The sequence below is a fragment of the Saccopteryx bilineata genome, chromosome 1 (genome assembly GCF_036850765.1).
Source record: "Saccopteryx bilineata isolate mSacBil1 chromosome 1, mSacBil1_pri_phased_curated, whole genome shotgun sequence".
NCBI classification, from domain to species: domain Eukaryota; kingdom Metazoa; phylum Chordata; class Mammalia; order Chiroptera; family Emballonuridae; genus Saccopteryx; species Saccopteryx bilineata.
Genome location: NC_089490.1, coordinates 292,368,249 through 292,391,518, shown reverse-complemented (window position 1 = coordinate 292,391,518; position 23,270 = coordinate 292,368,249). Strand labels below are relative to the sequence as shown.

Here is a 23,270-nt window from a genome sequence, read left to right as displayed (position 1 = left end):
CAGACAGAAATAATAGTCACTGATGTGGTCCTTAGGTTCACGCCAAACCATGGGAATACCAAAAGGCATTCCTTTGTGTTTTCCTTTTGTTCAGTCATGAAGCATTTTCTCACAATTATGATACACAATATGAGGAGCCCAATTCCTGTCTTGATCACCAAGGGGAACTTGAAAATAAGCAATATATGCACGTGTCACAAATGATGAAATATTGCACCTTTGATGTTGAAGTGTGTAACAGCCACATATGTAACAGAAGGTACCAGGACTATTCTTACATTTATGCCTCCTCGAAGAAGTCATGATTCAATTTTAAAACAAAATAAGATGGTGTTTTTATCAGATAATAATTTTTTACATTTAAAAACAACTACAGTTACGTAAAAGTGATGTTTGTAAAACATTTATTGCCTTGTAGTTAAGTTCAATCCAAGAGTTGTTGCCCTTTAACTCTAATTTAAAACAATGCATGCCATTAACTATAACAAAAAGCAATTAAAATTGCATAAAAACTAGAGCATGCACCAAAAAATGAATTTTAGATTTGGAATCAGCGATGCAGATATATATATAGAAACATTTCTGAAACCTCATGCAACAGAAATAAAAAAAAAAATTGTTCCCCAGTGTTATCTGCAAGTCACCTTTCCCTATTCTGCTATGTTGAATATATATATGCATAGCTCCATTAAAAGCAATCATGTTTGATGATGGTTTTGATAATAAAAACATTAATATGATAAGAATTTGTACTTGAGCACTGTGCTAACTTACATATATTATAAAAAATATACTGTTTAAAACTGTGACTCTAAAGCTGCTCCAATACTTATTCCAGGACATTTTTTATCAAATTACTTAAATTCTTTATGCCTCTGTATTTTTATAGGGATATGCTGTTGTAAAAATAAGTCCTTTTACTACAAATGACTATTTTAAAGTTCAAAAGTAAATTAACAATACCTTATGAGCCAGGTACTAATTATTCTACTTTGATAGAAGTGGGAGTTGAGACCTAGTAATATAGGTAAATACCCCAAAGGCTCACAGGTAATAAGGGATAAAGTCAAACCAAGCTTGTACTTGACATTTATGGCTTGATAACTGCAACTGAATTCATAGATGTTTGGTCCAGCATTGAGGATCTTCCCTCAGCCAGATAAATCAGAGTATATTTAACAGGACTTTTCAAACTGAAGTGAGAAAAGACTTTCCGTTGCTTTATGGATTGGAACATGATAAATCTAAATTCCATATATGTATTTCAATAGTCCATCTGGTTGAGAAGGCTTATTACAAAGCAAGAAAGAAGAGCGAGACAGAATCAAAGACAGAGATTAGTACTCAGGTACTAACCCCCCCACCCCCAATTTTAGTTTTCATAAGCAGGAAATGCCCAGGAGCTTCTTTACCTCTTTTATTCTTTCCTTTCTACACTTCATTTGATTTTATAATCCAATAAATTCTTCTTTTGCCTATACTGGTTTGAGATGGATTTCTATTGCTTACTCAATCATTATCATCATTAGTAGCATTATAATTATCATCTCACATATACTATATTAAATGTCTTACAAATATAAGACAATTGGTTAATAAATAAAATTAATTCTGATATACTAATTATCAATTTTACTTCAAGAAAAAAACATTTTTTATCTCAACAGAAATATTGTTTATCTCAAAATTCTAGATCACATTATTTCATAAGTAAAACCTCACATCTTATTTCTCAATACTTATTTTAAGTGCTCCTTTTTCTTATTTTATTAGGAAATAAAATGTGCTGTTGTTTTTAATTATCAAGTAAAATGTTTCCATTTTGAGCATGTTAGGTTCAGTCTCAAATAAATTTGAGTGATTCACTCAACTGATTGTTGGGGGGAAAAAATAGCTGTTGTAAAGGATTAACATAGTATGGTGCTAAGTTGTGTAAAACACAATCCAAAGTATATTTGGTATCATTTAATTTACCTTGAGGCAATATTCAACCTATTACAGAAGAACAAGGAGCAGGAGGAGGAAAAGTAAGAAGAGAAGAAAGAGGAGAAGGAGAAGAAATAGCTTGTAAAATCTAGTAGTTTGTGGGAAGAAATCAGTTTTCTTTAGAGTATAGAGGTTCATATATTGAATACATGTATATTTTAACAAATATTCTACTTTTATTAGTCATAACATCTTTAGGAATACTCAATATAATCTTTGATGTATTATAGAGATTATTTTTTTTCAAAATATTTTATATTTTAAATTACAAACATTCACATTTATATGCTACAATATAGTTATATTAAAGACAGCTCTGAACTTTCTGTTAGTTTATTTGTGCTATGCATGTCTTTCTACTTTTCTGTATGAGGTTTTAAGAATAGTTCCCTGATGTAACATAGAAAAATAATGTATATATAATATGCAATATACATAAAATTTAAATAACATTTAGAAAAGTTTTACAGTTTACAGGTTATTTGAAAGTGGATCACAGTCTAACAAACCATTTTCTCCCCCTATCCTCAGGGGAAATAGACGGTACATTGAATTTGATATCCTGCTGAAGCCGCAGATAATGAGGACTTACCATTGCCTACCACTATTCATCTGGACCTATATGTTTTATGCAGTTGATGCTATCCCATTAGAAGAAAAAGCTAACAGTGATTTACCAAGCAAAAGGATAATGAGTCTGACAAAAGATGATGGTAAAAAGCTACATCGCACCAAGCGAGGCTGGATGTGGAATCAGTTCTTCTTGTTGGAAGAGTACACAGGATCAGATACACAATATGTAGGCAAGGTAAGAACTTGTATATAATAATCCAGAGGCTGAAAGTGGTAGTGATTTATTTTTACATCAACTTTTCATGTCACTAGTGATTATTCAAACAATATTTGACTAATTATAATGTGCAAAAGGCATAATATTACAGGTTATTTCAGTGGGGTAGGATAAGGAATGTGATTCATTCAGGTAGCTAAATGTAGGTCAGTAGCCATACTAAGCCTCAAAATAACATGAGTAATGTGTGAACTTGATTTATTATTAACCAGCTAGATATGATTTAATTATATGTGTGTGCATCTAAAAGATTAAAAGATTTTCTTTGAAATTTAATTTAAAGTCATAGATAAATAATAACTAGTATACTATAAGAGGCAATACAAAATACAATTATAATATGTCAAAAATTACTAAAATATATTGATCTCTACTGATAATTTATTATAATTAAGAACAGTATGATGTGTATGAGTAATAAATAAACAAAAATACTTCTAGATGCTTCTGTTTCTTAATATCAGTCACACTGAACTACTTCCTGCCTACAATCTATACTAGTGTGTTTGAGACAGAAGAAGGAAGAAAAGAAAAAATAAGTAGAAAAAGGAACCTACCTTTAGAAAGATTTAATAGTACCCTAGTAGCAGGATGGTGTTGCTCATTATCCTGATGTAGATTGCTGACATTGCTCATTATCTGCCAGAAGTAAGTGGCAATGAAGAATACGTAATTCCTTTCTTGTATTCAGTTTTGAACAGATTCATTACCTCTCTCCTTCTTTTTCCTTTTTGCTTCTGATTATGTGATATGATCTTTCTGACATCCAAAGTTTTTCATTTATTTATCTTCCCCTTAGCAATCTCATTCATTCATATTATTATATATGATGGGCAATTTCTGTGTTCACTGTGCATTATCCCCTATTTATGCCCACTAATTTCAAATCATGAGAATAAAACATAATGATCAAATATAAATACGAACATTGTCCATAGATCTTTATTCATTTTTTCTTAAATCTTGACATATGATAATAGAAGTGATCATAATGATATGTGTATTGCTTGATTCACTGCAACATCAGGCAAATAAGAGAGAACAGGCCACAAATATAAGCAAAAAAGTACCCAATATCACAAAACTTATGCCTAATGCTTTTAAACTTGAAACATATTTATCTGTGAAATTTCTAAAATCTTGACCTGATTCTTTATTTTTTTGAGTGTGTATGACAGTATGTTTTTTTCAAATGCAGCTTCCTTTATCAGAAGTCTATTATTTCCACTTCTTTTGAAATCTCTCTCCTCTGGTTCTATGGGTCATACTCATTTTGCCCCATACAGTTCACCTGATGACTTTTTTTTCTCTGTTATTTATCCTCAGGTCAGTCATACGGCCTCCTCCAGCACCCCTCATTTAACATCACTTTTCACTCCATAGTTAGTAACTAACATCATGATATTTCAAGTTCAACTGACAAATGTTTGTGTCTAAGAACTTAAAATTGCCTTATGATTCTTTTTCTAAGGTGGTGTATAAAGGACACATTCAGTTCACGGGGCCTTGTATAAAGGGTTTCCTCCTAGGAGATTCACAGATACAGAATAGCCACCAATAAAAAGAGATACTCCTAATCGTAGGGCAATCAAGGCTATACTAGAAGCATTTATTTTTAGTTGTAACAAAAACTCTTCCTTTTAAAAAGTGAGTGTGCATGGATTAATTAACCACCCTATTGAACTGATGTCTTAAAAATTACATTATACATTATCTTTTTGTACCATTTTGCTTTTTTAAAATTAGTTGTGTAATCTGTCAAAGATAACCACTAACAGTGTGTATATTGTTTTATTTAATTACTTTTCATACATATTATTCCTTGTCTTGGGTATATAACCTCTAATTTTTTCACCTATGGACGAGTTAAGGTCTTCAATTTTTGTGCCTTTTTGTCTTTGACAACCAATCAAAAGTCAAAATGGAAAACCCATGTATAGTAATCAGAATTTTTCTCAAATGAGGAGAATCAAATCAAATCTGTGTGTCAACTATTTTGTATTATCCATGGAAGACAACATGTACATGAAAGAGAGGTTTTAATGAAAACATCTATACAACATTCTAAAAAACAAATTCTTTCTCTGTTCTATTAATAGGGACTTATCTTAGACATGCTGAACACCACATACCTACTTCATTATAAAAGTGGGCTTCCAACTAGTTAGCATTTAAGTTCGTAAGCAGTGGTGGGATTCAACTGGTTTGCACTGGTTCGGCAAAACCAATACCTAATTTTTTGTTGAGTTTTGCAAACTGGTTGTTAAAATGTCACTTGCATTCAGGGTTCTTTCTAAGGTGGGCACCTGGGCAGCCACGCAGTGTGAAAATCACAATCTTACATTCATTACTCTTTTTTAACATTCATCTGTACAACAGCATATTCTAAGTGCCCATAGTAATGTTCATTCTGTCTATAGGGGAAAAAATTTGATAAAACTATGCTTGTAATATTTATTTATTTATTCCATAAAATTAATTATACCTTTGATGAAATGCCATATTTTAGTTCCCTCACATTTGTTACTTCAGTAAACAAACATATAACGTAAAGAGAAAAAGTTCTAAAAATCCAGGGGGTGACAAGCTGTCATTGGAAATATCTTAAATAACAGTTTTATTCTTTTCTGTCAGGTGTTATTTCATATTTTTTCATTAATATTTTAAAACTCTTATAATCTAGTCTTGTGTACCTCTTTTAATGTTTTTATTTAAGTATTAAATGCATATGCATAAAATAATAAACTACCTTTCAGTATGTAATTTTTCTATACTTAAAATGGTCATTAGGGCAGAGAACTGGTTGTTAAATTATTTGAATTCCACCACCGTTTGTAGGTATATATAAATTCTCTCATAACCTGTTCTCCTGGCTTTGGACATTATCATTTATTTGTATATACAGAGACTACCTAGACCAGCGGTTCTCAACCTGTGGGTCGCCACCCTGGCGGGGGTCGAACGACCAAAACACAGGGGTCGCCTAAAGCCTTTAAATATGTATTTTCCGACGGCTTTAGGCGACCCCTGTGTTTTGGTCGTTCGACCCCCGCCGGGGTCGCGACCCACAGGTTGAGAACCGCTGCCCTAGACCTTTACCCCTGACTTTGTTGAACACATGAGTTTTGATGGGGTTATCTGTTTGAACATCAACACAAATTGTCTTTTATCACACTGATCTGGTTTCCCTGGGTAAACACAACCTTAGTCTTCCAAGATCTACTGCACTGGCAATATCCCATGTGAAGTAAAGGCCTACACTATTTACCAGGTACCACCAGGATTGGAAAAAAAATAGTTAACTTCTAATAGGAAGAAATTTTCACAAGGTTTTTCTTTCTTTCTTTCTTCTTTCTTTCTTTTTTCTTTCTTTCTTTCTTTCTTTCTTTCTTTCTTTCTTTCTTTCTTTCTTTCTCTTTCTTTCTTTCTTTCTTTCTTTCTTTCTTTCTTTCTTTCTTTCTTTCTTTCTTTCTTTCTTTCTTTCTTTCTTTCTTTCTTTTAGTTTTACAGAAGCTAGGTATTCCAGAAAATAAGACCCATATTAATTTATAGCTGATATGAAATTATATAAAGTCAGAAAGATATATAATCCTTGAATGTGAAATCTAGGGTTTGATTTCATATTTAGAAGAAGCAGTTTTAGAACAAATAAAGTAGAAGTGGCAAGACTTAATAAAACCTACATGTGCACACGTACAAACATGCAACTTACAAGGTTCAGTCCTGATTGCACCATTGAGTAATTATGCAGAATTTAGGAGTCCATTAAACTTCTCTCAGATTCTTGCTATATTAAATTAAATTGTCATTTAAGACTTCTTTCATTTCAAATTTCTGATATTTTCTAAGATTGCGTAGAAGGCTCTGTCTGTGTGCATGAGGAGCTAATAAAAATGTAATGAAAATCTGCATGTGGATAATCCAAGGGGTTAAGATTTCATATGGCATGGTAAAAGACACACATACACACATATACTAGTTGAATGGGTCAAAGATAGACCATTACTTTGAAAGGCACAGAATTTCATGCTAAGTTGTTTTGTGGTTTTTATTTTTGCATACAGCACAGTATATGAATCCCTGATAAAAAGCTCCTGCAAAGTTCATCGTGGGTGGAGCATAATCTGGGATAATCAACTTGCTTTCATGGTCAGAATGAACTAGAAGAGCAAAAAAATGAATCACAATCATATTTTATAAAGGAAATAGTATAGAATGTTTTTTATGTTATTTTAGACATCTGTGATACAGGAGAGAAAAGTCATAAATGTTGAAATTAAGACTAATTCTTGTTTTTCACAATAATGCCATCTGAAGTTTGGTTGTTCACTTTTAACTAAAACTATCAGATATGTACTAATTCCATTTTCTGTACCAAGAGAAACCACTGGTTCTTATTTAACAGGATAACAAAATCACAGCAATTGCAATGTAGCTTTCCTATAATTTGAATCAACACGTTTCTTAATTACTTAGGCAGACTGGTAATACTGCTCAAGAGAAGAATTAAAATACATTTAACAAGAAGTATTGCAAAGGTTTCCACTATTTTGTTAGAAAACCTTTGTATGCATTTGATTTATTTTTCACATTAGATCTAAATCCTGAAGAACCCCTAGTTGTCATAGAAGAATAAGTAATTGGTCATATTAATATTGAAAATCAAGCAGAATTTAAGCATTTGATTTTACTACCTAGTTATTAAAACATATTTATGCCTGAAGAGATGCCAAACATACAGGAGTAGATTTTATTATTTTTTTTAAAGAAAACATTAGTATTCATAAAGTAATTTTGAGTTGTCAATTAAGTGATCATTCTCTTTTAATTCAAAGATATGTATTTAGCACTTATTTTGCTTAGGGCAATCACCATAGTGTCCTGGAACTACCTATAAGTAATCACCATCTTGACACAAAATATCTTTTTTACAGAGTTAGCTTTCAATTTTTCATAGTTTAATTAAAAATGTTACTATTCCATAGCTAAAATCATTACCAGTCTAATCATAGAACCCTAGAACGGAGGGGGAATTTCATGCTTATAGGCTGTTAAAATGATATACAACTGGTTTAGATGCTAACTAAAACAATGGAAACACAGATATTAACTGTAAAACAGATAAGAGTCTGATTTATATTCACTTAGTAAATAAAATGGTGAGTAATCAGGCTTTTGCACTTATATATGGTAATGTATGCACTAAATATTAACACTTCCTCAAAGCATACATAACATATATTTGGATAGGCGGTTTTTTGTGTTTTGGTTTTTTTGGCTTTAGAATATGTCAGTTTGATGTGTATAGACACAGAAATAAGGTTTCAAATTTCCTGAAGGATGTTTGATAAATTTTTATAGCATTACAGTGTTTTTCAGATTCGAAATAAATTACCTTTATAAAGGTTTTAGAATGTCATTACTTATGGTGCAGTACATGCAGCAGCTGCTTCTGATTTAGAAGCACATTGAATCCCAAAGCTCTCTTTATAGGTTGGTTGTTTAAAACTAGGAACATGTGAGAAAAATGTTAAGCATTAAAACAAGGTTCTCAGGACAATGTACAAATGCTTATTTTACACTGTGTCCTATAAAAATATCTATTTTTATATTAGAGTGCTATCATTTAATTATCACTGCCAACACTGTATTATCCTATCTCTGCATACTACACTCAATAGCCTCTTTATGTAACTTTTTTTTAATTCTCTAAACATATTATATACTGTTTCTTGAATGATACCAAGATCTTGAATAAAGTATATATAGAAAATACTAAAATTTACTTAAATAGAATTCTAAGTATTCAATACCGTTGTACATTCTGGCCTCTATTTTATGTCCCCATAACTATGTAGCCTTAGCTCTAGGCAGAGTGAAACTTTCCTCTTACTCGTATTTGACCTCTATTTCATTATGGTCACAGTTCCCTTTGCCAGGAAATACCTAAAGTACCCTGTCCATAATTTCATCTCTTATCCTAATTTGAAGTCTAGTCTCAAATGCATCCTCTTATATAAAGCTCATCCTCATTCTCCCCAGCTAGAATTTCCCATCAAAAGTATAGCACCTATCAAAACTTATTCATGGCACAGTTTTAACTATTTCAATCTACCATTTTACCACTTAGAATCTGTGACCTTTGAATCTGTGTTGGGTTTCAGTTTTCATATATTTACTCAAAAGAAATATTTAGCTGACTCTCAGTAGACCTTTATTGAGCATTTATAATGCTCAGGGGTCTGGGTCCTGAGAGACTGAGACTATGAAACAGAGCAGAGAAAATGTAATATAAATATATTCCCTTCTCCCAACACATCTGGCACCAAATTCAATTTCCGTTATACTTGCAGGCCCTAATGGCAACCAAACCCCTCCTGTTTTGCTCCATGCCCTCAATACTTTGGATTCACTTTCACTCCAAAAAAAATTTCTATGTCTCTAAAGAGATAACTTGAAAGAAGTATTAATACTTAAAAGACAAGATTAGACAAATTCTGACTGAATAAGGAATTATAACTACTCATAGAAACATTCACATTTGCAATTTTAGAAATAATTTTGCTGGAATATAAGAAACTATTAAATCATTCAGAAGTATCAGAGTGTGATAGAAAATGTTTCCTAAGATGGTTACCAAATGATGTGATTTTTTTCTGACCTGATTTCAGTGCTTTTGTATGATTTTTAATATTCCAGCATTCTCTTCATCTCTTTCCAAACTTGTAGAATATCAACCCCCCACACACATACACATCAGTCTTAAAAACAAACAAAAAAACACATTTAATTCAATGAAAGTAGTACTCTCTTCAGGAGAGTACACAAAGAGGAACAGGACAAAAAAATTAAGCAGAAGCACCATCAAGAAGAATATTAAAAAATTCCAGTTTTTTTAAAAAAATTTCTTTACCTAGGTCATTTTTACCTGTGGGACTTTATTTTTTTCATATATTTCCTTCTGTATATACTATAAAATATTCCAAAATTGCAATCATTATTTTTAAGCATTTCAATATTGATTTAAAAGCTTTTTTAAAAAAATGTATTATATTATGATATATTATCATACACAATTACCATTTCCAGTCAGTGCATTTTACTCTTTCTTGTAGACCTGAATTTCTGTTGCTCTTATTTCTTTTCAACCTAAAGAATTTTTTTTTTTTTGCATTACTTGTAGTGTAAGATCTCTGCTCAGATTTTAACCTTAAAGTTGTTTCTTTTTTCTGAATTCCTTGGGGTCTTACTATATTAGTGATCAGTCTAAAATCAGCCACCTGTTACATGTCAAGTGTATTCAAAGTTTAGGGCTATCTTCTCTGAGGCTTCCTCTGTTCCTAGATTCCCTCCTCTAATTTTTAGTCATTGTGGTAGCCCTGAATCCTGACCTCTGAGCACACACAAGCACACACACTTGTGCACACAAACTCACTTCCCTCTCTTCTATTTCTTTCCAGTCCCATTCCTCCCACCCAAATCTTTCACAGTTTCCCCCTTTATCTCTTCCTCCCCCGGCCCTCCCTCCCTCTCTCTGTCTACTCCCTTTTCCCCCTTAATATAACTCTTCTCAAGCATTTTTTGGAGTCTTTTTTATCTCTGCTCGCTCTTTCTCTCTCTTTCTCTCCCTTCCTACCTCCTTCCTCCTGATGACTGCTCTTCCTCCACAGGAACCTCTTCCCAGAGTCTTCCCTCTTCCCACCAAGGAAAACCCACACATGCACAGTCACATTTCTAGAGTATATTTTTACTACATCTTTTCTATGTTTAGGCATACAGTACACATCATTGTTTTAATTGCCTAACTATTCAGAACAGTAATATACTGTATAGGTTTTTAGCCTAGGAGCAATGGGCTATATCATCTAGCATAGGTGTGTAGTAGACTAAGTGATCTGAGTTTGTGTAGGTACATTCTATGATGTTCATACAACAAAATCATTTAGTGCTGTATTTTTCAGAACATATTACCACTGTTAAGCTATGCTTGACTGTAACGTAATGACTATAGACACATATAATCGATTCAAAAAATAATCACTGTAATGAAAGTGTGTATTTGTATGTATAGTGTTGCCAACTTGCTTATTTAAAGATGTACATGTATAAACTAATATATGTACATCTTAATTGTGAAAAATAAACTTAATATTTGTATATGCCTATGTTAATATAACCAGTATTGCAATATAGAAAATTGCTGGAAACCAAGAATGTACCTTTTCATTTCTGCCTTTAATATCAATGCCCTCCCAAAAGTAACCACTTTGCTGATTCCAATCCCTTATGAGAAGTTTAACAGTCTTTAAATTTTATGTATACTTGCTTAAATGTATGTCTGCCTTTTATCTGTCAACTTTTCAGAGGATAAATTCACTCATGACTTTGTGTATAGGATTAATTTTCTTAATGGTGAAACAGTTTTCCATTATATAAATGTACCACAATTAATTTATCTATTCTACAATTGATAGATGATTGATGTGCTTCTAACTGGAAGCTAATATAAACAAACTGCTATAAACATTTTTATACGTTTTTATTATCACATATGAACTTATGACCTTTGGGAATATTTTCAGAATGAGTTTGCTAAATCATAGAGTAAACATACATTTTTACTAAATACTAGCAAAGGTTTTTAAATGAATTGTATCAATTTACAATTTATCCAGGAATTTGTGAGAATTCCATTTTCTTTATATACTTAATATTTTGTATGGCTATTGTCATATGTTTTAAATTTTTTTTTAATTTTTGATGATATGTAGTACTATCTCATTGTAGTTTTAATTTGAATGACCTTGAACATTTAAATGTTAAGCATATTTTCATTTTATATTGGACATTTAAGATCTTAGTTTTGAAATGAATATATAGGCATTTGTATTTTTTTTTATTATCTAACTCTCTTTGGTCACTTTATAAAAGCCTTTATATATATTAGATATGACTCATTTATTAGATAGTGATAATGAAAGTATTTTCTTCCAATTCTAGGTGAGTTTTTCATTGTTGTTATAAAGCCCTTTACTGAAGAACATTTCTTTTTTTATTTTTAAACTTTTAAAATTGATATTTAGTGAGGGTGAGAGAGAAAAAGGAGGGAGAAATGGGAAGCATTAAGTCATAGTAGTTGCTTTCCGTATGTGCCTTGACCAGGCAAGCCTGGGGTTTTGAACCGGTGAACTCAAGGTTTCAGGTTATGTTGTATCTACCATGGCACCACAGGTCAGGCCTTTTTTCAAAATTTATTTATTTATTTATTTATTTATTTATTTATTTTTAAATCTTAGAGCTTATTTATTTATTTATTTATTTATTTTGTATTTTTCTGAAGTTGGAAATGGGGAGACAGTCAGACAGACTCCCGCATGCGCCGGACCGGGATTCACCTGGCATGCCCACCAGGGGGCGATGCTCTGCCCATCTGGGGCGTTGTTCTGTTGCATTCAGAGCCATTCTAGCACCTGAGGCAGAGGCCATAGAGCCATCCTCAGCGCCCGGGCAACAGGAGGGGAAGAGAGAGGCAAAGAGGAAGGAAAGGGGGATGGGTGGAGAAGCAGATGGGTGCTTCTCCTGTGTGCCCTGGCCAGGAATCGAACCCGGGACTCCTGCACTCCAGACCAACGCTCTACCACTGAGCCAACCGGCAAGGGCAAATTTTATTTTTAATAGAATTTATTGGAGTGACACTGGTTAACATAATTATGCATGTTTCACATGTCCGATTCTATAATACATCTATTATACTTTTAATTCAGTTCAATTTATCAAGCTCTTCTTTTAAGGTTATTAATTTTGGTGCCTATTTAAGAAACACTTGCTCATTATTAATTTAATATGTTTTGGGGGTTTTTTCCTAGACATTTCATAATTTTACCTATCACATTTAGTCTTTAAGGTAATTTAAATATATTTATGGATTAGATGTAAAGTAGAGATCACAGAGTCTATATAGATCTAGAATTGCTCCAGCATCAATACTTTTTTATTTTAATTTTTATATTTGAATAATTTTAAATTTGTTTATTGATTTTAAAGAGAGAGAGAGAGGGGAGGGAGAAGAGTGAGAGAAACATCATTTGTTGTTCCACTTAGTTGTGCATTTATTTATTGGTTGCTTTTTGTATAACAAAATAATTAATCTATAAGAATACAAGAATAAAACTCTGTGTTGGGTAACTGTAAGCCTACTTTTGTCATCTCTGTATAATGGCTCTTGTTTACTTCCTGGCAAAGACCTCGACCTTCAGGTAGAAATCTCTAGTGGCCATTTGTAAATATTTTCTACTCAATTCTTGTCTAGACCCACATATCTATTGTATTGTTGTACTTCCGCTCTTCCATTCACAACATCTCAAGTGCCTGTGAGATCAGTAATTACTGTCCCTTCTTTCCAGTACAATCTTGAACACCTTCTCTTATTCTACATCAATGAAAGAAAGAGGACAGAAGTCAGAGTCACTAGTTACCCTTCATCTTTTGAACTATTTAATCTTTTATTTAACTGTATATATAACAAAATTATGTAAAATAAACATCACAGCACTATTTTTTATTGCATTTTTTTCATTTATTGATTTTTTTAAGAGAGAGAGAGGAGAAGAGAAAGAGAGAAACAGATTTGTTATTCTACTTCTTTATGCATTCACTGGTTGACTCTTGTATGTGCCCTGACCAGAAACCAAACCTGCAACTTTAGCATATCTGGTAGATGCTCTAACTGAGCTGCCCCACCAGGGCCTATGTTGTTTTTACTACATTTTATAAAATACCTCTGTCATATCTATTGAGACTATTTATTATTAGAAAATATAGATCCTCCTAGTTAAGTGACGAGCACATGTTAGCACCCTATTCAATGTTGAATTTAATTTAGGTTTTGAGCACTGGACTGTGTGATGTTATTACTATTATAATTACTGCACAGATTAAGCACAAGACAAAGCTAATTGCTTTGGTGGAGTTTTACAAATGGAAAAAAAATCACTTATCATGCTTATTTGCTTATTTATAAGTACAAAAATCATCATTTTACTCACTAAAGATGGTCTTTGATTAACATGAAAATATAATCTTTAAAAAGTTGTACAGAGCCGTGGCTGGTTGACTCAGTGGTAGAGTGTTAGGTTCGATTTACAGTCAGAGTACACAGGAGAAGCGACCATCTGCTTCTCCACACCCCTTCTTTCTCTCTCTCTCTCTCTCTCTCTCTCTCTCTCTCTTTCCTTCCCACAGCCATGGCTTGAATGGTTCCAGCAAAGTAGGTCCCGGGCACTGAGGATGGCTCCATGGCCTCACCTCAGGTTCTAAAATACCTTGGTTGCAGAACAATAGAGCAATAGCCTCAGATGGGCAGAGCATCACCCAGTAGTTTGTCTCCCAGCATTCTTTCCTCTCACTTAATAAAAAAAATGGTACAAAAGAAGGAAAAAATAAGTTTTAAAATATATTATGTGGGATACTTAGGTAAAATTGAACTATATTAAATAATATAAACATTACATGTTATTTTGTTGATTTTTTAAGTGTAAAATGCATTATAAATACTATTTTGGACCTAAAATGTATTCATAATATTAAAACAGATGACTCACAATACAAAATTTAAGGAAAACCATTCAAGGATATATTCATTAAAATATGTTACCTAAGGTATGTTAGGGCAGAGAAACAGACACTCGAATCAATAAATTTTTTTTTTGTTGTTAGAAGCACTTGAAAAGCTTTGGTTCTAGAAGGGTTTTAAATTGATAGATAATGTTCTATAACTCAATGTTTGTGATAAATTTAAATTTACTTTTAACTGTGAATCAATGATTATTTGCCTTACACTGCTAATCTTCAAGTAACTTCTTTAGTAAAAGAATAGAAAATATAATTGATGCCATATGGGCATTTGCAAACTAACAAAAAGCAAATGATAGACTATTTATGCAATCAGGTTTTTCAATTTGTTAAGTTCTTAATGTAAGACATAGTATAGAGCTAATATAAAGAGCACATTCAATAATCCTATATATTTGAAGCCACATCTCATGAATAAGTATCTCTTCAGAGTTGGATAAAAATATAAGCCTACTATACTACCTTGCTGCAGTTAACAATACTTAGAAGAGAACAGGCATCTGTACACATGCGCATACATGCACACTCACACAAACATACATATATGTGTTAAAGCGAGAATAGCTTCCTTTGTAAGGAGATTAAACTTCACAAGCAAATATCCTAAGGCAAATCCTGTTGTCAGTATTTCAGCCATATAGTCGATTTTGGCAACATATACAAATAGGTGCATAATGATTCACTCTAAACTCATTTTTGACTTGCATGTTTTGTATTTAATGAATGCTGTATAGCAATGAGGATGCATATACAAGAATTAAAAATGAAACACTATTGCCCTGGCTGGTTGGCTCAGTGGTAGAGCATCAACTTGGTGTGTGGAAGTCCCAGGTTTGATTCCCTGCTAGAGAGCACACAGGAGAAGCACCCATCTGCTTCTCCACCCTTCCCCCTCTCCTTTCTTTCTATCTCTCTCTTCCCTTCCCACAGCCAAGGCTCCATTGGAGCAAAGTTGGTCCGGGCACTGGGGACCGCTCCATGGCCTCCGCCTCAGGCACTAGAATGGCTCCAGCTGCAGCAGAGCAATGCCCCAGATGGGCAGAGCATCACCCCCTGGTGGGCATGCCAGGTGGATCTGGTTGGGCGCATGTGGGAGTCTGTCTGACTGCTTCCTCACTTGTAACTTTGGAAAAAATACATTAAATAAATAAATAAAAATAAAAGTAAAACACTATTTATAAACATTGGTCAAAATATAAAATACTTTTTTGTAAATGTAGAAAACCATATACAGGACTTTTTCTTGGAAAATATAAATTCTAATAAAAGAAAATGCTAAAAAAATAAAATAAATAAAAATACAACAAGTAATACTATGTAAAGTGTTCCTACTAAGGAGGTATTTCTCTCAAGTTGGAATGAAATAGAAAGAGTGATGATACATTGCTGTAGTTAGCACTCCCTAGAGTATAAAAATTGCCTCTTGAAAATGATGTATTCAAGGTTATAATCTTTGTTTGTATTCTGTAAGATATAATATGACCGATGAGTGAATCCTAATTTTCTCTCATGTCATTTCACTCCGGTAATATGTGCTTCATCTTGACCATTTTTATGGTGAATTATTTTAGAATTAGAGAGTACACATTCTCTTTTCTTACTTTCTGGTCAAGGCTGGAAATAGAGGCTCCCAGTTTAGCTTTGCATAAAGCTCAAAAGAAGCAGAGTTTGCATTTATGTCAAAAGGAACTTCACAGAATAAAGGAAACAAATGTGTGAATTCTGATAAGAGTGGCTTCTTCTTGTCAGTAGCATTTCTGAAGTTTTTTACTGCTAACATTCTTTTCTCTGCCATTGGTCAGAAAATTTAGAGTAAATGAAAGTCTGTGTTGATATTTAGTTTGAATGATATGTGATGGTCTCAGGACCATTCTTACTGTATTTACACTTGACATTTGAATCACTATAGGACTTGCAACTGTTATACGAAAAAATCTTCTATTTATATGTATACAGGTATACAGGACAAGGTCAAATTTGCAAAATGAGTTTTTGTCAAATAAATAAGATCTAGTTATGTAAATATACAAAAAGAAAATTCAGTGAAGGCAGAGAAATGAAGGTTCTGATTACTGATGGAAAAAACTTCAAGGTATACTCAATCATTCTCTCATCCTTCTTTGGAGTTGCTGTAATGATTTGGTTGTTTTCTATGTTTCTGTTAAGCTAAAAAGGCCCTGGCCAATTGACTCAGTGGTAAAGCATCAGCATGGCATGTGGAAGTCTCAGGTTCAATTCCCAGTCAGGATATGCAGGAGAAGCAACCATCTACTTCTCTCCATACACCCCCCCCTTTCCCTTTTTCTCTTCCTCTCCTGCAGCCATGGCTTATGGCTTGAGTGAGTTGGCCCCAGGCACTGAGGATGGCTCTATAGCCTCTGCCTCAGATGCTAAAAATAGCTTGGTTTTGAAGCAATGGAACAGTGGCCCAGATGGTCAGAGCATCAGCCCCAGATATTGTTGCTGGGTGGATCCCATTCAGAGCATGTGCTGGAGTCTCTCTGCTTCTGTTCCTCTCACTTAAAAAGAAAAAAGCTCTTAATCATGATGTAACTTAAACAATGAAGTTTGATCATGACTATCTCTAATCAATACAATATTGAGAAGGCCATTTATAGGACAGAAGGAACTGCATATATCATGTGTATGTGTACATAGTAATACAGTGAGGTTGCTTTTCCTGACACATTTCTGAGATTAGATAAATTGTTAGAACTATAATAAATCTATAAGAATTATTTTTTATTGCTAAACAATGTGCCTCATGTTCATTTCTTTATTAAACTTTTTGAAAAAGTTTAATTGGTTGTAAAAAATTGTAAATTAGTTTAGCAACTATAAGTTAAATTGCAAGCATAAAAAGACAACTTTAATTTATGGCATTGTCATGAAAACAAAATCTCTCAGATTATTATAATTCAAGATTTACTACTATATTTTAAATGTTATTTTAATTTAAAAATTAAAAGTGTCATTTAAAATTTTCAAGAATTTAAAATTGGTTTGGTATGAAAATATAAATATTTTGAGACTCATATGAGCCACCTTGAGACTCATACATTATATATATTATATATATATTATATGACATATATATTTCATCTACATATACATACATATAAAATTTACTTTTTAACCCATCATTGAAATACAAAGAAGACAAGAAAAATAAAAATTGAGGATTCCTGATGTCAGCAGTAAAACAAATAAAAAGAAATAATGAAAATAACAAGCACAGCTATAAGACTAAAAGATATTTTGAATTTTAAAAGTGTAAATACAGTCCAATTAAACTCTACAGCTATATATCATATTACTATTTGTTAGGTCCAGATACTATGTTTGGTTTAAAATCAATGTTCGTTTACAAGAATCACTAGGAGCAGGCAAATACATACAGAGGTAAGAGCTATTTTTTTTTACAACCCACTTAAATAGAAACCCTGCTTTTGCCTTACTCCCATGCTATAATTAATTACAGTGCTGTTTTAAAGACTTGAAATGATTGACAATCTGGAGATCCTTTTCTGGCTGTTGATATAAGAGCAGATAATAATGTCAAAGCAATAGTAAAATGTAGTACTTCTCTAATGAGCTTGTAAAATTGAAAAAGTTTGATAATTATCAAGGAATTTTGAAGTTCATTTAACTAATAAGTATTCAAAATTAACAAAAAATAAAATAATTAATAGTTGATGTTGCAGTTCACCCACTAAAACTTTATCCAATAGATATGTTTTTAGAAATATATGAAGATATATGTACAAAAGTATTCATTATAGCACCAATATAATAACCAATGATAACAAAGGAACCAACTTAAATATCCATTCATTGAAGATTGCTTAAATAAGAATGAACAATTCTTTCATAGTAAAAAAATATATATATGAAACTTTAAAAAAATTATATAAAAAGCTATCTGAGATAAATTAGTAAAAAGTAAAAGTGCAGACTTTAGTATTAGTAGGACAAACAACATCAATTAATAGCTTCATATATATATATAACTTCTGATGTATGGGACTGTGTTTTAGGTCAGTAATGTTAGAACTGATGAGGTTTTCATATTCATTTTGCTTTATATACTTATATTTATCTATGCACATATGTCTGTACTTTTCTAAGCAAGAAAGACAGATAGAGAGACAGACAGACAGGGGCAGGCCAGAAGGGAGATAGATGAGAAGCATCAACTTGTAGTTGCTGCACTTAGTTGTTCATTGCTTTCTCACATGTGTCTTGATTGGAGTGGGGGGTGTCCAGCAGAGCTAGTGATCACTTGCTCAAGCCAGTGACCTGTGAGTTCAAGTCTGTGACCATGGGGTCATGTCTATATTCTCACAAACAAGCTGGCGATCCCACACTCAAATTGGTGAGCCCACACTTAGGCCAGATGAACCCACACTCAAACAGGCAACTTGGGGCCTCAAACAGGCAACTTGGGGCCTCGAACCTGGGTCCTCAGCATCCCAGGCCAATAGCATCCACTGTGCCATTCTAACCTAATCAGACTGTCTGTATTTCTTTAGTACTGATGCTACATCTTTGTAGCAAGTTATAAAGTATTAGCCTGTAGTGTTCTGGCTGAGTTCAGATGTCAACAATGAATAGTTGCTGTCACCTTAAACCAGAGAAGACAGAGTTAGCACTTAATGACTTTGTGGTTGGCCATATATTTTCTATATACTTTTGAAGAGTTTAAGACATGAGTGGTTTATCCAAAATCAACTTAAAAGAAGTTTGGCAAAAAGCACCTAAAAGGTAGCTGGAGTCAGAAGCTAGATCCATTGCTATCCTCCAATAAATGCACAATTTTTTGATATTGATTTATACTCCACATTTTTTTTTCTAGACAAAACAAGCCCCATACCTCTAAAAGGACAAAAAGTCTAAATGCTATAGACTGAAGATTATATTATTACCAGTAGTTTTAATTAATTAATTCTAATGTGATTTAATGAGTTTGATCAATTATTGTTCAGTATTTATGTGTATCATAGCAATTGCATTAGCAAATAATAGTAATGAGTAAGTTTTTACTTCTTTTAGTCTCATGAAATCACTATGCATACTAATTCATTCAAAGAGTATAGGTTTCTTGTTGTAAACGTATTTATTGACTTGGCTATCAGAAAGGTTCTTTTACAAAAAATAATTTTTGTTTAGAAAATTTAATAAACTGATTAGAAAGTGAAATATTTATGGCAGAGTCTAAAACAACAATAACAACCAAAAATTTAAAAGAGAAGGTGTTTGTTGTTGCTCTGTTGTTTTCATCCTGTTTGGTGGGCAGTACAACAAAAGAGGACAGTAGTTTGGGAAACCACCAGTGATAGAAGGTTAATTGCTTTGGTGAAGAAGGGTCAGTAAAAGTTAATACAAAAACCTTGTGCTCAGTTTCTACTTGAGCTGTGTATACTTTTCAGAGTATTTTTATCAACTAACTGAAAAGAATTCATAAATATTATGCTCAACTGAAAGCCTCCAGTGTTATAATTGCATTGTTAATTGGAACATCTAATGTGATGTCTAAACTTTTCCGTTATTTTAGAAATGGCATATGAGAGGTGAGCTCTCTGTGTCCATGCATGAATTGTTTTGCTCTATTCTTATGTTTAATTAATAATTTTACTGAGTATGAAATTTATGTTTTTACTAATTTGAACATAACCATTAACATCACTAATCATTCCTTTATTGTTCAATGCCTAAGGTGGTTGAGGAGAATTCTACTGTTTATAAAATGTATTGAGGATGATTTCTCTTTATGTAGTAAAATTTCATAATAATAGAAGGAAAACAAAATCAAATTAAAGAGATCAAATTTCTATGTCTCATTGCTTTATCTTGTTTCTTTTACTTGTTTGAAGTATTACTAACATAAAAACCAGATTGAGGCCCTGGCCGGTTGGCTCAGCGGTAGAGCGTCGGCCTAGCGTGAGGAGGACCCGGGTTTGATTCCCGACCAGGGCACACAGGAGAAGCGCCCATTTGCTTCTCCACCCCTCCGCCGCGCTTTCCTCTCTGTCTCTCTCTTCCCCTCCCGCTGGGGATGGCTCTGTGGCCTTTGCCTCAGGCGCTAGAGTGGCTCTGGTCGCAACATGGCGACGCCCAGGATGGGCAGAGCATCGCCCCTGGTGGGCAGAGCGTCACCCCTGGTGGGCGTGCCGGGTGGATCCCGGTCGGGCGCATGCGGGAGTCTGTCAGACTGTCTCTCCCTGTTTCCAGCTTCAGAAAAATGACCAAAAAAAAAAAAAAAAAACCAGATTGAAGTGTACAATTCAATGCAATTTGGTAAATTTTTCAATGTGCAGCCATCACCTGTATTTCCAAAGCATTTTCATCAACACAAAAACAATCTTATACCTACTAAACAGTTACACCCTAGTCCCCTAGCTCCCTCTCAACTGCTAACCTGTTTTCAGTCTCTAAGGATTTACCTCTTCTGCAGATTTTATATAAATATAATAATACACTATGTTATCTTTATTTCTGGCTCCTTTTACATAGTATTTTACTTTTGTTGTTTATCCAGATTGTAGTATTATCAATACTTCATTTCTTTTGATAGTTGAATAATATTGGTATTGTATGACTATACCAAATTTTCTTTACCCATACACCACTGATGGGTGTTCGGTTTTACCTTTTTGTTACTGTGAATAGTGCTGCTACAAACATTCATATACAAGTATTTGTTTCAATACATGTTTTTAATTCTTTTGGGCATATATGTAGAAGTGGAGTTGCTGGATCATATGATAATTCTATTTTCAACTTAGTTACATATCATCAACCTGTTTTCCCTAGTAGGTGAACCATTTTACATTACTAACAGTAATACAGGAGGGTTCCAATTTCCACATCCTTGCCTAGACTTATTATTTTCCTTTTTTTTTTTTTTTTTTTTTTTTTTTTTTACAGAGACAGAGAGTCAGAGAGAGGGATAGATAGGGACAGACAGACAGGAACGGAGAGAGATGAGAAGCATCAATCATCAGTTTTTTGTAGCGGCTCCTTAGTTGTTAATTGATTGCTTTCTCATATGTGCCTTGACCTTGGGCTGTCAGCAGACTGAGTGACCCCTTGCTCAAGCCAGAGACCTTGGGTCCAAGCTGGTGAGCTTTGCTCAAACCAGATGAGCCCTAGCTCAAGCTGGCGACCTCGGGGTCTCAAAATTTTCCACTTTTTTTTAATACCTATTACAGTTGGTGTAAAACAGTATCTTGTTTTTGTTGTTGTTGTTTTGTGACATAGAGAAAGGGACAGACAGGAAAGGGAGACAGATGAGAATCATCAATTCTTCGTTGTGGCATCTTAGTTATTTATTGACTACTTTCTTATATGTGCTTTGACTAGGGGGCTACAACAGAGCAATTGACCCCTAGCTCAAGCCAACAACCTTGGGGTTGAAGCCCGTGACCATAGGTTCAGGTCAATAATATCATGCTTAAGCCAGTGACCCAGCACTCAAGCTGGTGAGCCCGCGCTCAAGCCAGTGACCTCAGGGTTTCCAACCTGGGTTCTCTGTATCTCAGGCTGACATTCTGTCCACTGCATCATTGCCTGGTCAGGCTTGTTGTGATTTTGATTAGCATTTCTCTAATGATTAATAATATTGAGAATCATTTTGTGTTTTTGTTGGCCTTTTGTGTATATTCTTTGGAAAATATCTATTCAAGTCATTAAACCATTTTTTAATTGTTATTCATCTTTTTGCTTTGAAAATGAAAGTTTTCTTTATATATTGTTGATACTAGACTATTAACAGATATATTATGTTTTGCAAATATTTCCTCCCATTATATAGCAAATTCTTTTTTTACTTTCCTGAGAGTGTCTTTTTATGCACATAGTTTTTTGTTGTTGTTTTTTCTAAGACATCCAATTTATTTGCTCTTTATTATTTGCTTGTGTTTTTGGTGTTATATTTAAGAATACACTGCCAAATCCAAGGTTTTGGAGATTTACTTCTGTTTTCTTCTAAGAATTTTATATTTTTAGCTCTTAAACTTAGGTCATTGATCTATTTTGAGTTAATTTGGGCATTATTTAATTTTTATCACAACCTTTAATTTTTGATTTTTTAAAAAAATTTATTGACTTGAGAGAGAGAGAGAAGAGAGGGAAAGAGGGGGGGGGAGAGAGTAGCATCAACTCATTTTACTCATTTGTTCCATTTAGTTGTGGACCCATTGATTGCTTCTCCTATCTGTCTTGACTAGGGAAGAAACCTGCAACCACTGGCACTCTGGCTAGATATTCCGTCCACTGAGCCACTAAGCCAGGGCCCCAGCTTTTGTTTAGTCATTCTTATTAATATTTTTGCATAAGTACTTTTTGGGTTTCTAATTGTCTTTTTATAGTAAATATTTTTTGCTTGGTGAATCTAAGTTATGAGTATAATAAACATACAATTTATAATTTAAGTAATTTTGTCTTCTGATGCAGTAGCTTCTGAGTTCAGTTTTCTAATCTTAACTTAGTTACTTTTTAGTTACTATTTTTCTTCAAACATATCATGAGCAGTTTTTGTTTGTTCATAACTATGCCTGCTATTAACCACCTAATTTATAGTTGAACTTCAGCTTTGTGCTTAGGAACGGTCCATATAGAATGAGAGCTTTCTCAGCAGGGATGTGCGAGAATCAGAGAGGCAAGAAAAAGAAAGAAAAAAGGCATCTTTTTGATAAATAGACAAGGAAAACTAGTGTAAAACTTCTAATTTTTAGGAAGCACATATCTTGTTTCAATCTGGAAGTAAACCATCTCTTTCCTCTATGTTAGGAAAGAAGGGTGA

At 33.3% G+C, this 23,270-nt stretch overlaps 1 protein-coding gene across 2 annotated transcripts in view; it reads left to right on the top strand.

Annotated features, from left to right (window-relative positions):
- The first annotated feature begins 2,566 nt into the window (after window positions 1–2,566).
- The window catches only part of CDH9 (cadherin 9), a 65,963-nt gene continuing 45,259 nt past the window's right edge, over window positions 2,567–23,270 (top strand). Inside the window, exon 1 of one of the 2 annotated variants that reach the window (XM_066253616.1) lies at window positions 2,567–2,794. In XM_066253616.1, the coding sequence (XP_066109713.1) occupies window positions 2,567–2,794 (228 nt within the window). The remainder of the gene's footprint in view (window positions 2,795–23,270) is intronic. The other variant, XM_066253617.1, reaches the window with a different exon arrangement.